Source organism: Diadema antillarum, unplaced genomic scaffold (assembly GCF_040938485.1).
Source record: "Diadema antillarum isolate AM-2024a unplaced genomic scaffold, OU_Dant_1.0 seq00000633_RagTag, whole genome shotgun sequence".
Lineage (NCBI taxonomy): Eukaryota > Metazoa > Echinodermata > Echinoidea > Diadematoida > Diadematidae > Diadema > Diadema antillarum.
In genome coordinates, this window is record NW_027271550.1 from 385625 (window position 1) to 400139 (window position 14515).

General features: G+C 38.4%; 1 protein-coding gene across 1 annotated transcript; it reads right to left on the minus strand.

Moving 5' to 3' along the window:
• Nucleotides 1–1250: 1250 nt before the first annotated feature.
• On the minus strand, nt 1251–13867 carry LOC139736211 (26S proteasome regulatory subunit 4). Its single transcript, XM_071646945.1, has 10 exons — nt 13774–13867; nt 11778–11902; nt 10119–10304; nt 8481–8609; nt 7333–7429; nt 6321–6409; nt 4938–5038; nt 4203–4354; nt 3080–3234; nt 1251–2415 (listed from the first exon to the last, which is right to left on the minus strand). The coding sequence occupies exons 2-10, from the start codon at nt 11862–11864 to the stop codon at nt 2281–2283; spliced, it is 1131 nt and encodes a 376-aa protein (XP_071503046.1). The 5' UTR covers nt 11865–11902; nt 13774–13867; the 3' UTR covers nt 1251–2280.
• Nucleotides 13868–14515: the final 648 nt, after the last annotated feature.

The window sequence follows — 14515 nt, forward strand, 5'->3', positions numbered from 1 at the left end:
AAATCACGGCGAGATTGCGTCCGGATAATAGAGAGATCCGGATAAAGGGAGGCCGGATAAGAGAGGTTCAACTGTACACGTACAGTATAGAATCGAGAGCATGGTGGTGTCTTGATCACCTCTCCTCGTGTAACCATAACAGCAACATGACAATAAAGAGTCGTCACACTTCATAAATCTGCCAATTTTGTGAAGTTTATTATGCCTGGTACTTCCAAAGGCAAATTCTTACACTCTACACAAAGAAGCAATCTTTTATGTCTGTTTGTTTTGACATCACTGACCGACAATGCACAGTCTACACACACAAGCCTACCAGGGACAATTAATGAAACTGGATTTCGATCAACATTGAGCCATTAGGGATCTCCATTACAGGTTTTATCAAGGATTGACAGGAAATAATTTTCTGTCACAATGGGCGACTGTGTGGGAGGATGACCCTGGAGCTGGAGACAGAGAGTCACATGACCAGGGAGTCACATGATTGATCCTCTCAATACATTATCAGTAAGCAAATCTGATGCTGAGCTGTCTTAGCATACATCGCATTGTGCAGAGACAGACAAAGACATTTTGCACAACCCTATTTCCTCACATTCATGAGAACTGCATTCCTTCATTCGGGTCTAGGGCAATTACCCCCTGGGCAATTACTCCAGACCCTTCCCCTGACCCTAACCCTAATCCTGATCCTGAACCTAATCTAACCCTAACCCAAACTCTAACCCTAAACCTAACCCTAATCTTTACTGTAATCTTATCACTAACCAGTATGTAGCTGGGGGGTAATTGTCCTCAGGGGGTAATTGCCCTGATACGCTTCATAGACAAGCAAGGTACATGTATACACAGAACATCACAATTCATTTTTTCCTCGCATGTATTCTTCATTCTCCATCCCTAAGTAACTGAAAATACAAAGGTAGCACTTTCTGAAGGAAAACAATAGAATACAAATGTTACATTGTACCATGATAGCACTGTTTATTAGCAAAAACAATGCACTAATAATGTGAGAGATACACACTGGACTTGGGACAATCAGTTGTGACATAAAAAAGATATGTATACATGTATTGCTAACATGTACGTGATGGAGAGTAATGGCCTCTAAACTGGGATCTGAATGTTTTTCAAACATGCCACAAAGCATCATTGAAGTGGAAAACAAAACTGCAGATTTTCCACTTTCTCACTGAATGTCTACAATTCTTCATCACTCATTAAAGCTACTACGTATACATATCATATGATCACGGTCAACTCACTACCTTTAATGTAGTATTTGGCCACAAAACCAAAGATCTCCAACCTTCAGATTTACACAATAATCTATTTGTCAAAAGCGCTGTAAAAGTGGTTGTTTTTCCCCTAGTAATTTTTCACGCTCAGCAGGGTAAGATGAATTTGCTGTGTTTTCAATTCTGTGGAATCAAAACAATGAAATAAGTGGAACATATGACCGGCAAAAATATTTGTGTGTTGTGCTTTAGCGCTGGTTTCTGGTCGCGTGAAATGCGCAAAAATTTCCACTTTTACAGTATGCTATTTCTGTTGAGTACCCACGACAAACCAAGTAAGGGATAAGGTATATAAATGGCTATTGAGCTGCACATGTAAGCAGACATATCATAAGAATATTGTTCTAGTGGTTGAGACTGTACAAAAAGACGCATCTAGACTAGATTTAGTTGTGATTTCTTTGTGGTCATTTTATACAACAGAAGGCTGTTTACACATTGCGGCAGGTGCAGTGGCTGAGGCCCTGCTCTTGTACCACTGATAATTCACACACAGACAAATTCCATGTGCTATTCCTGGGCACTGTCAGCCAGAATCTTTGCACAAGACAAAGAGGAACCGGAAATTTTCATTTAGCTCCTTATCTTTGTTTTGAAACTATAAACTAGGGTGTGGTGGAGAGCTAGACAGCAAACTTGCGAACTGAACACTGTTTCTATCTTACGGAAAAACATCGTTGCAAAAACAATGCTAAAGGGCAAGGCCTTTTCTCAATGTGGCTCAGAGGCCCGCCTTGCAAGGGTGGTACCACAGTGCCCCCTTTGTACTTGAATACATTGTACGTTCAAAAGTTCAAAACAGCATCAGGTCACTCTGAAGATTTCTGCACTGTGACATCCGAATGATTTTCCACAACATACAACACATACTTCCAGAAATGTTGAGTCCAATACATAGTTGGGGTACTAATTTTGTAAAAAATTAATTGAAACTTATATGACTTTAATGATATGATGCTGGATTCCGTAACATATTTTACAGGTAAAGTCCTTCTGGTGTCCCTTCGTTCTTGCGGTACAGCACATTTTCCTTCGACTTCTTGAAATCCTCATTTGTAACTTTCATTCTCCTCTCACGTAGAGCAAGAAGGCCTGCTTCAGTGCAGATTGCCTGTTGGAATAAAAATCAAATACAAACACACACAAAAAAGAATGATAAGTCCAGTGACTGCCTTTGTTCATAATATGTACAATATTGTCATACACAGCCATTTACACATATCATGCACAAAAACAATGTGTCAAAATAGTTTGTCTAATGAGGTCAACAAACATCTGAGTTGTCTCTAATGCGCCAGTGCATAAAGCAGCCAATGACGCAATGTTGAGCCAAAGTACTTGAGTTATGAGTCCCTAAGTAGCTTTGTGTACTTGTCTGCTTGTGTTTCTAAATATCACATAATAGCCTTTCCTTGAATGGGCAACCACCAAAGTTTTATTTAAAATGATAACAACAGCAAAAATGAAATCACCCTTTGGCATCTTTTCATTCATTCATTTTCTATCAATGTATCTGCATTCTTTTTTTTCGACAGCAGGGTAGCCTCTTGTGCAGCCATACACAACTGCTTTCAATAGGAGTCCTGTAGTAGTAGTAGTAGTAATAGTAGTAGTAGTAGTAGTAGTAATAGTAGTAGTAGTTGTTGTTGTATAGTTACAAATGCAGCATAAAAACTGACAAAAATGGCTGTGGGAGGAGGTGGGGTTGGGTAACAACAGGTCACAATTCCACTGGTGTTCCGACTAGAATTGCAGATTTCCGACACATCACTGACCTTGACATCTGCCCCTGATAGATCATCCTTGGCCATGATGTACTCATCCAGGTTGACGTCCTCAGCCAACGTCATGCGGCTTGTGTGAATGTTGAAGATGCGTCGCTTTGTCTTCTCATCCGGGAGCGGGAACTCGATTTTACGATCAATGCGACCTGCACATGCAAGCATGAAATATGTACATCAAAATGGGACACCTCCTTTAATAAAAGAGATGCAGCAGAGCCACTTTGCATACTCACAAGATAATCAAGCATACACCATACAACAGAGAATGCATCAAGAAGACATGCAACATGCATAGCAGCACAGTAGACAACTTTGCACATTAAGCGACTGTCACAGTTGTGCTTTTAACAAGGAATTTACATGAAAAAAAAAAAATTGAAGAGATAATGGCATACTGCTTCACTCTCATGTGCATCACAAATCTCAAGAGATGCCCACTGGAGTCATGGAGCCAAGGAACAACTTTGAAAGTCCGACTGGTTTACCATCAGTATAATCACATTAACTACAGACTATTGTAGACATTGTTGAGACATTTCAGGCTATTTCCACCCTTTTCTTTTAACTCTTTATGTGCCATGGTATGAACGCTCCTGCGTGCCACATTATTCTGAGATAGCAACGTCGTCATGCTTTGGGAAAACATTCTGTTTAAATTTTTGTTACTCTGGAAATGTAATGAGCAAAGTTGTAGAGAAAATGCCAAGCTTAGCTTTCATGTAAGTTGTATGACAAATCTATGAGTGTGTTTCTTTTAAATGACCAATAGTTACATTATTGTAGAGGCATGACTTCTGCACACAAAACAGTGACAGAAACATAGAATTCACTCACAAATCCAGTAGGGAACACCACTTGAACTTGAACACCACAAAAAATCCAAGCTACATGTGATTGGAATGGAACCGGGAGAATGCTTTCAATGCACTGTGGCAGTTGGCAATTTTATCGATCGGTTTGGGTGGGTTTGTGCATTTGAGTAGAACGTGCGAACTTGGCACGCCGGTCAACTGTGTCAGGTGTGCAAACATGGCATATAAAGAGTTCAGGCATTGTTAGACAGTGACGGTGCATCTACAAGTAATGATGGCGCCATCACAGCTGTTTTGCTGACCTGGTCTGATGAGGGCGGGGTCCAGAGTCTCAATCCTATTGGTTGCCATGATGACTTTGACATCCCCCCTGGAGTCAAAGCCATCCAGCTGGTTCAGAAGCTCCAGCATCGTCCGCTGGATCTCACGCTCTCCACCGGAATTCGACTCGTACCTGATGGGTGGGTTGAAGAAATACATGTGTATGATAAAACACATGATAATATGTGTATATTTGATATAAGCATGTTATTATCATTAGAAAATAAAAATATGACGTATGCATCAAAGGATATGAAACTTCATGCACAACAGGCCTCAGTTTAGATTGATGACATGCCACATATCCAATATTCCATCCACACGTGCTAATGAATGATTGGTAGGTCATCTGCCACACACCTGGTACAGGAATTTTGAAACTGGATGGAAAATATGTCTCCCTCAGTTTATATCCTAAGACAATTGATCATAATTGACCAGGTAATTGATCAGTTTGTAGAATATTCTCTTGTGAAAGCACAAGCAATTGATACTTATCTATCACATATGAGCAAAGAGGAGTTTCATGACATTTTAATAGACAATAGCCAAAGTAAGCAAGTCTGCAAACCAGAAAAGTGATAATATCACGAGGTTCTTTTCTGTGATGCTTCAGTTTGTAAAACTATTCATCTCTTTGTCTACAAAACACAAACCAACCCCCGAAACAAGTATTGTGTGACATAGTTTTGTTGAGATTTGGAAATTACAATTACCTCTTTGTTCCTATAGCATCAATCTCGTCTATGAAGACTATTGACGGGGCGTGTTCCTCGGCCACTCTGAAGAGCTCCCTGACGAGTTTGGGGCCATCTCCCTGGTCACATGATGACACAGATTGTGAGGAGAAAGAAGTTGTCAGCAATGCATGATGGGAATGACATCATAGTCATCATCCCAATGATTTAAGCATATTCTGCGAAGTATGTTCAGTTTCCCAATATCATCAACTTTTCTTGTGGTCCAATTAACATGTTGATACATGTAGTAAAAATATGACTTTTTTTCTTCCAATGAATGAACTCCTTTGTGGAGTTCTTTTTTACACATACAAAAGGATTGACTTTATCTTTTTTTCAAAAGCTTTTTTTGTTTTTGGTATGACCTTTGAAAAGATATCTTTCAGTGGATATTTAGCTAAAACTTAATAAACTGACTTCTAAAGTCAAAAGGGGCCAGAGTTTTTGATCCTAGCAGAATCTTCGTTAGAGGCAAAATGACAAACAGGCATGGAAAGCAATCACATACATGTAGGACTACACACAACAAGAACAATCAAGGGAGGGCTAGGGACACAGAACAAAGAAAACAAAAGGGGAGGGTTGGGGGTCATGGGCAAGGAGCCCAACAGGTAAAGGGAGGGGGATGGGGATTAAAGGAGGGTGGACAGACAAAAGGCAGAGGAGGGTCAGTGATAATCTGGAGGACCATGAAGGATCAGGATGAAAAGGGAGGCAACATCAAACAAGATAAAATAAGGAACAACAGAGGGATAAAGAAAGGAAGAGTGAAATTGCAACAGCAAGAGTGAGGAGGGGGGGGGGGGGGCTGAGCAAGCAGTGAGTGTTCCAGTATCTAACGTCTTGATTCCATGGTATGAAATTAAAAATGTGAAATTCATCTTACCTTACCCAGTCACGCACGAAAAATTACCCTCGTGAAAATAATCTACTTTACAGTACAGCCTCACATCGCATTTGTGAGAAACTAATAATTTTTCTTGTCTTTTTTTTCTGACAAAATACAATGAAAAGTATGGCTGCAAACACATTTTATGAACATTTTAATCACATATGGCATTTCAATTTCACTACCAGCTAATCCAACATATTGTTAATTCTTGTTCACTTTAGGTCCTGTATATCTGAAAATTTAATATCAGCATCATCAGAATTTGGTTAGTTGCTACTTTCATTCACTATAGATACTTTTGCTCCCCTTTCTGTCTGTCTGTCTGCCTGTCTTTTTTGTCTGTCTGTTTTTCTTCCCATTCTTCTTGTATGTAAATCATAAATGAAAGATCGTAAAAACTTTTCAGTATCCCTCTCTCCATGCATAAAGTTCTCATAATAAAAGACACAGTGCATCTTTCTGCTTACCAGGTACTTCTGGATGAGCTCTGAGCCAACAACACGTAAGAAGGTGGCAGAAGTCTGATTGGCTACAGCTTTGGCAAGCAGCGTTTTGCCTGGTAAGAGGGAAAAAGTATTCAACATGAAAAATTAACAACATTTATAATGGCACATGAGAAATATATACAATGTAATGTCTAGAATTTAAAGAGCAAAATCACTGGAGGAAATCACAACTGCTGCTCACCATAAACGAATGTTAAAATCAACAATGAACTTGTACCAAGACTAAGAACCCATTGGTAAATAAGCAATGACAGCATAAAATGCTCAAAGTTTAGAGACTTCTTTGCTATTATACCACCAAGTAACTACCAGTAGAAAGATATGCAGACAGAAGAAACGGACCAATATTCCTTAGTCACATTTCATTACACATAGATATTACCATAATCGGAATATTCATGTCTTTGAATTGTACTTTCATGATTATAAAACACAGTTTTGCAATTTATGTTTGTTATACAGTTACACTGACATTTCTATTTTGAGGATATATCTAGTCATGACCAACTCTCAATCCTCTCCCCTTCCAAATTGTGAAGGAACAAATACATGCGAACACACAGGCACATGCATACAAACACGTACTGGAAAACAATTCTAAAAATCTATCAGAGAAGAAAACAAAAGAAAGCAATACCACATGAAAAAACCTGGGTGACAAACTTGCAGAAATATTCCTACCAACATCCTCAATCCTTGCACCCAAAACAACACAAAGAAAACAACACAAACATAGCAGCATCAATGATTAAGACATCAACTCAAGTGTAACTGCAATTTCTCATCCATGAGAAGACAGCCATCCTCTTTCATTTCATTACACCGTTGTGAAATATCAACTGTGATGAAAACCAAGCAGATAGCAGGTGTGCATTTGGTAGAATGAAACTCTCCCACAACTTATTTGTGCACAAGTTTTTATTCCTGTATTCCGATTCAGTATTCAATATATTTCCATAATATTTGTAATTACCTGTGCCAGGTGCTCCATACAAGATGACTCCCTTTGGAGGCCTGATACCCATCTCCTCATAATACTCGGGGTGGGTGAGAGGGAGCTCCACAGACTCCTGTCACCATGGAAACAACAAGTAGTATTGTCATCTTTGATTCTCATTCATACACAATGAGCTCGATTGCACAACGTCAAGCTTAAATCAATTGCACAATACTGGTGAGTGTCGCAATTCACTTGTGTTAGGACTTCACGTTATACTTATATTGCATATTTTTCTGCCACTTTCACAAGAAACTTGCAATGCGAGTATTTTTAGCATAGAGACAAGGATTGCTGCAGTGTACACTGCTCTTCGACTCTAATGAAATCTTTCCAATATTCCTTCAATTCTTGGGAGGATAACATTCAGTGTCTTCATGTTGTATCAGACAATTTTTTTTTCTGCCAATAAAATACACAATATATCATGAGTGAAGCCATTTAAAAGATCAAGAAGGTAAAAATCCATTCAATCTGTCATTCAGCAAAGAGCCATACCTATAAAAACATAGGCATAAACCAGTATGCATATGGATATAAAATGGTGGCATACATCTTCAACATTCATACACTAGAAATGAAGTCCAAGACTTATTACGAGATTACAATTCACATTGGGAACATACAATTTGTAAACCTGACAGTGGAACACACCTGTAGAATGACTCTTGTAGATAACTGTCATCAGATTTCATTCTAGATTCCCCCTAGATTTTGTTCATTTAACCCTGGTATTCCAGTGCATGTTTCTTAATAGAATGAAATGAAAGTACTCTATGAATGTCCTCACATTTCTATCTTTATCTTAATTCAAAAGACAAATATACACACACTCCATACACTTTTTTTCCCTCTCCTTTGCTATGTAAATAAGAGAATGTTTGTAATGAAATTCTGTATATCAAATCAATTTTTGCAATCAATGCAATTATATTCTCTATATCAAACACTATAACATGTTATCTGTTACAGTTTTTATCATCACTATCTTAATCAACATTGTGGCATTTCACCCACAAGCTACAATAGGATTTTAAAAATTCTCTAGAAAAAGAAAAAAAAAATGACCATGCTCTCATCATCAGTGACACTCCTCCAAAATATCCTGACTTTCTGGACCCTACCTTGATTTCTTGGATCTGTGTGTCTAGGCCTCCTATGTCTGCATATGATTCCTGCGGTGCCTTCTCAAGCTTCATGACGGACACCATGGGGTCGGTGTCATCCCCCAGAACACCAACAATAGCTAGCACCTGCAGGGGTCAGATTGGGAAGGGATTACATAAAATAATAAGAGACAGAGAAAGAGAAAGAGGACATAATTTGAGAGAGAAGGAGGGAGATTAGGAGAAAAGGCTGACAATGAGTGGAGCCTGCATCACTTCATCCAATACTGTATGCGCCAAATATTTTGCAGGGTTTTAACTTTCGTGAATTTTGTGAGTCGGGTGCTAAAAGATCAACTCAGATCAAGACATGAGTGTGACATGCATGTGTACATTTCTCCTTCATTACTGTACTCCACCATGACGGTGAAATTGTCGGGGAGTTCTGATTTGCAAAAAAATTAGACTTGCTAAACGTATGGCGTATAGTATGTGATTTGTCACATTGTCAATGCCATCTTCTATGTTCAGACATTGTGGCAATGAATGCTTTAACAATGTGATATACATGATAACACAAAGACATGCATGCCATCTTCATATCAAAATTCTATTCAATTACAAGTTCTCAAGTAATTGCTACTTCAGTTACCAGCAAAATGTGCAAGGATCACCTTACTCTTTGACATTGGAGATGAATCATCACATCATAAAACACAATTGTACTTACAAATGCAATTCATTGATATGACCAGTATTCTCCTAAAATTCTTTGAGAAAGATGTTGCCCTTGTGGTGTAGAGCAAACTGAACTAGAAAAGCGCTCTGAGAGTGCAGACCTCCACCAAGCAGTTCATATCCACCACTGATTTTGTTCTTCCATACAGATCAGTGATTTCCACTCATGTATGCATGCTGAAAATAACCCAATTTCCCAATATAGAGGCCTTTTGTTTATGTCATCAGCTTCCACATGTGCAGCACCTTGCCCTGGCAGAGCACACACTGTAGTGCACGTATGCAAACCTCAAACATTGACCCAATCTGCCAAATTCTTAAAAATCCTTCAAAAATTCATACAAATTCCTGGATCACTAGCAAAATTTAATCAGTTGGTCCTTGTGTCATTATCAACTTTTCCTGTAAGTTTCATATAAATCTGTTCACAACTTTTTGAGTTATTTTGCACACAGACAGACAGACAAACAAACAAACAAACCAATGGCGGCAAAAACATAACCTCTTTGGCGGAGGTAATAATAGACATGATATAGCAGAAATGCAAACACTGACACTGGAGAGAGATCTGTACATGGTCTGGCACTGTATTCTCTATCTTCAAGGCATCTTGCAAATTGTACCGTACAAGTGGAAAGTTTTGCGGAGTTGAGATTATTGAGCATTTCGCGCAACCAGAAACTAGCACGAAAGCAAAAGCACAGGAATATTTTTGCTTGCCATATCTTCTAGTAGTTGATGTCTTGATTCCGTGGTGGCCAGAATTAAACAACACGAAACTCTTCTTACCAGGCAGAGCGCACAAAATTAGTCACGCAAAAATATCCACTTTTACAGTATTACAGCATTCTAGTACTTTCCCATTCCACTATTTCTCTCTTCTTTTGACTTAATTGGGGAAATATTCTGATAACTCACTTTGTGATTCAGCAGGACAGTGCAGCCTGGCTCAAGCTGGTCCTTGTCAACAAAGGAAAGGATGCTGACGTAGTATTCTGAGCCCACCGAGGCCGACACGATGGCGTGGTTGTCGTCGATGATCTCCTCCAGCGAGCCCACCGACATGGGGGTTCCTCGAAGGTCATCCACCTTGGATCTCTCCTCCTGAAAGTCAGGTGACAGAGAAAATGCTGATCGTTGTCATAAATGTGGCGAGTTGTAAAAAAACTGTAAGCTGTACAAACTTCTACAAGAGGAGAGACCAGTGGGTCTACAACTCATCTGAGTATTGCAATTTACCTTCATGGCACTCCACCTGACATAAACTACAGTCAAACCTCACCTGCCTTAGCAGCCCACCTGTCTACAGTGGCTACCCGCCATATGCAGTCACTAAAAATCCTCACAAGAGAAAAGCCATGTTAAAGACTCTGTGCACAGCAGCCACCACTTTTGCATCTAGTGGTAGATTTTAAACTGCATATAGCAGCCACACATCCATACAGAGCCATACCAGTTCTTTGCAGCCATACCAGTCATGCACAGAAAACAGATCAAAGATCGCCATGACTGCATTCACCCCCCCCCCCCCCCCCCCCATTCAGGCAGAGTAATGCATGAATTCATGAAAGGCTTGCCTGATGCATGCATGCTAGTGTGCACTAATGTGCCAATAATGGCATTGTTAAAAGACACAATGTTATATTACTTAACTCATAATTATACTGTACATATGTACATGAATATTCCTAAAAATACAAGTACAAGTCAGTACTTATGCACATACATGTACTGTCACATGTCTATCTTCTTTTATTAAAGAAATATTTGTCATTTTCCTATATTGCACTGTACCTAAATAGTGGGCCTTCAAACTCCCATTTTCTATCCTTCATAGACTCATGTGCATGTGCTTTGAGCTGGAGTGACGAGGTAATACCATCACTTGTAAGATGTATGGACACACATATTTCATACCATGCATACTGTGGTTATATTGTTGACACATTTCTAAACAAAGAACTGGATGAAATTCTTGAGTACTGGTAAATCATTCAGTAGATGTGTGACAATAGGCGTTTTCACATCAGCCCGATGTTCTGAAATAGCGCGCTATTTTCTGACTTCGGAAATAGGAAAATATCTCGAGCTTGGATTTTTATCGGGCTGATGTGAAAACGCCTAATAATATTGGCTCTCCATTTTGGGGGACACTAGAAACAACATTGCCCTCAATAAGACCTAATATTCTGGTGTCCTCCTCCAGGTCACCACATATCATAAAATATTACTTTGCTGCAGTCCACATTATATGCAAGAACGATGATACTAGAATTATGTAAATTATGTTTAATGGTAAATGGTGAAAAATATTTTCTTTTCATTCAGGAGATGAATTTAGACTTCCTTGACTGTTAAACTTACAAAAATATAGTTTTCCACAGTGCAATGATTATCATGTGGTTTTGACACACCCTTGCCTGCAAAAAGGCAATCTCCTTGTTGTTTGCCACATGGGTAAATCTCGTTGCTAACTTTTCTTGTTACTTATCACTTCAGTAACTCCATTTTTGCTCATTTCACAAAACATCTAAAAGTCGATTGCATGTGAAAAAAAGAGAGTGAGAGATGACTGACCTCATCTTTTTCTTCTTGGGGTTTAAGTCTCTCCTGGTTTCGGATGAACTCTTCCTCCATCAGTAAGTAGTCTTTGATACGCTCCATCTTTAGAAGCCGTAGTCTGCACTTTGTGTGTGGCGTAACTGACAAGCAAAAACATTACGAAGATGGTAAAATATTACACTAGTGCCACCAAGAGGCTGAAAAAAAGTTGGTTGATGACAGTATCATATTGTTATGAATGACTTTGTTGCTCTCTTCACACTTACTTGTACATATGATGTATGAGAACATCAGTGGAACAAATGACACATAATCTACAGTGTATCCTAGACAATCCTCTTTTTGTAACAAAAATAAACACAAAAACAACTAGAAACGTTGCTATGGCGTCTAGTATGCCTCCGCCATAATGCATCGTTTTCCTAATAGGTCTATAGTCCAATGTCTTGGCAATGTGTAATGACAGTTTCACATAATTGGCAGAATAGTAAAATGACAGGTTTGTCACAAATGTGTGGAATATTCACTTTCCTTGAACTAGGTTTAATTGGAAGAATGGCTATATTGTTTAAGAGTGCAGGTATTTGGGGATTTGAAGATTTTTACTTGACTTTTGACCCTTTGATAAGTTTATGCATTGAGTAATTTTCAAGGTATGGAGAAAAAGTGTAATTTCAGTATTAAATAGTAAAATTTTAGCATTCTAATCTGGCCTTTGATGGACGGAAGAATGGACAACCCGAAAACATAATGCCTCCGGCGACACTTTGTGGCGGAGGCATAAAAAATCCCATTAGTAAAAAAGAACACGCTATTGCCATATGTTCTTGTTCTTGTGTGTGTGTGTGTGTGCACTGGGCAAAGCCATTTCTGCATTCAGGCAAGCAGTCTATGAGACAATTACATATATTTTGGGAATGCCATGTTACACAAACATTTATTTCTAAAATACAGGGAATTTTTTTACAGAATAAAATTTGAATTACTAAAAGTACTTTTTTATTTGGTTCTACAGAAAACCTTGAATGATATGATGTTGCCGTTTGTTTGTTTGTTTTTGTTTTTGTTTTTGTTTTTTTTTTTGGGGGGGGGGGTTTGCATGCAAAATATTTTATATTTTCTGCCAGAAACAATAAGAAATCACTTTCTCATTTTGTCATTTCATAAAGTGAAGAAAATAGATGAATATATGTCCAAAAAAAGACCCTGAAGGTTTTGTATCCCTTATCAGCTGGAATGGTATTCATTTCATTCAAACTGTAGCTGTCTGTAAAATTGTATTACTTATACTATATATCATGCAGAGTCACATTTATTTGTATGTGAATGTTTATATGTAAATAAATCTGTGTGTGTGTGTGTGTGTGTGAATAAAAAAAGCAGTCTGTGAAAAACTGCAGTGAAGTCCTACTGCAGTGCTCTCCTCAAAAGTAACTGCATATCACAGTGTATGAAAAACAATATGGTTTATGGAACATATACTTAATACATAGCAGTAGTTTTATTGTATCATCACAAATGTTACAAAATTACAAATCATGAATCATTCGCAAAATTAACATGGCAACTATTGCTTCCTAAGGTAACAAATACAATGTTTATCATCTCCACGGGAGAATATGGTTTAATTTGCTTCTTGAAAATAATGTTATTTTTCATTCCATGTTCTGTGATTCTTGACAGCAACTTTAACCACACATATGATAAGTTAAATATAATGCTTGCTATTCAAAAATGCACAGATGGCATATACTATACTTACTGCAAATCTATTGCCACTGATGATCAATGCTTGCTTAACAAATTCATCACATGTGTGCCTTACTATTATAGACATGGGAACTGCAAAGCACAGTGAACAGTTTACACCTTCTGCTGTGACCACACTACACGCAGTGTCCATGATGGTCAGTGTCCATGATGGCCACGTTGTCCATGATGGTCAGGTTGTATTGTGTAACGGGGTGTACTCATTACCTTTTGAGGCACTAGCAGTGATGCAGTAACTCACCTTGTGGAAGTTTGCTTGCTGTGTCTGGTCCTTTAGTCCTCCGCTTCTTCTTGCCCACCCTTGTTGGGACTGGAGGCTCATACTTCTTCTTTTTATCCTTTCAAGAATAAAAAAAAGTCACCTAAATCAACACAAAACATTAATTTCTGCTGAACTGATACATCACCAGGACCACTATCACACTTTTACTACCCTAGTATACAGCATTCATGTTAAAAAGGACTCCTCCTGTGCTAAACTTACATGTACATGGTCACAACTTGAGTATAAAGGATTTTATGAAAATTACAATGTCAAATTCTATCCAACTGGCAATACACCAAACAGAACTAAACCGAACAGAACTAAAACAACAAATCAAAGCAGTTGGCAATTGGCAATTGGTCTTTATGATACACACATTGACAACAAAATATGATTTCACATAGCATGCATATCATGCTAAAAAACTGAAAAAATCCCCACAGAAACAAAAACATAACGGCATTTCCTTTGTAACAAAGGTGTTACCTTATCATCTTTCTTGTCACCATTTCTGCCTCCTCCTCCTGGTCCACCAGATTGGTTCTGACCCTGTGATGAATGATGAAAAAGTAAAAAAATAATTAAAAATTGTAGAAAAGGAGAAATCAACTCAAATCTGAGCACAGTTTCAGCAGTTGACAGATAATGGTTCTCTCTTTAAAGGAACTGTACAGTACTGGTTGAGGTGGGGATTCCTGTTCTTTACATTCCAAAGTGA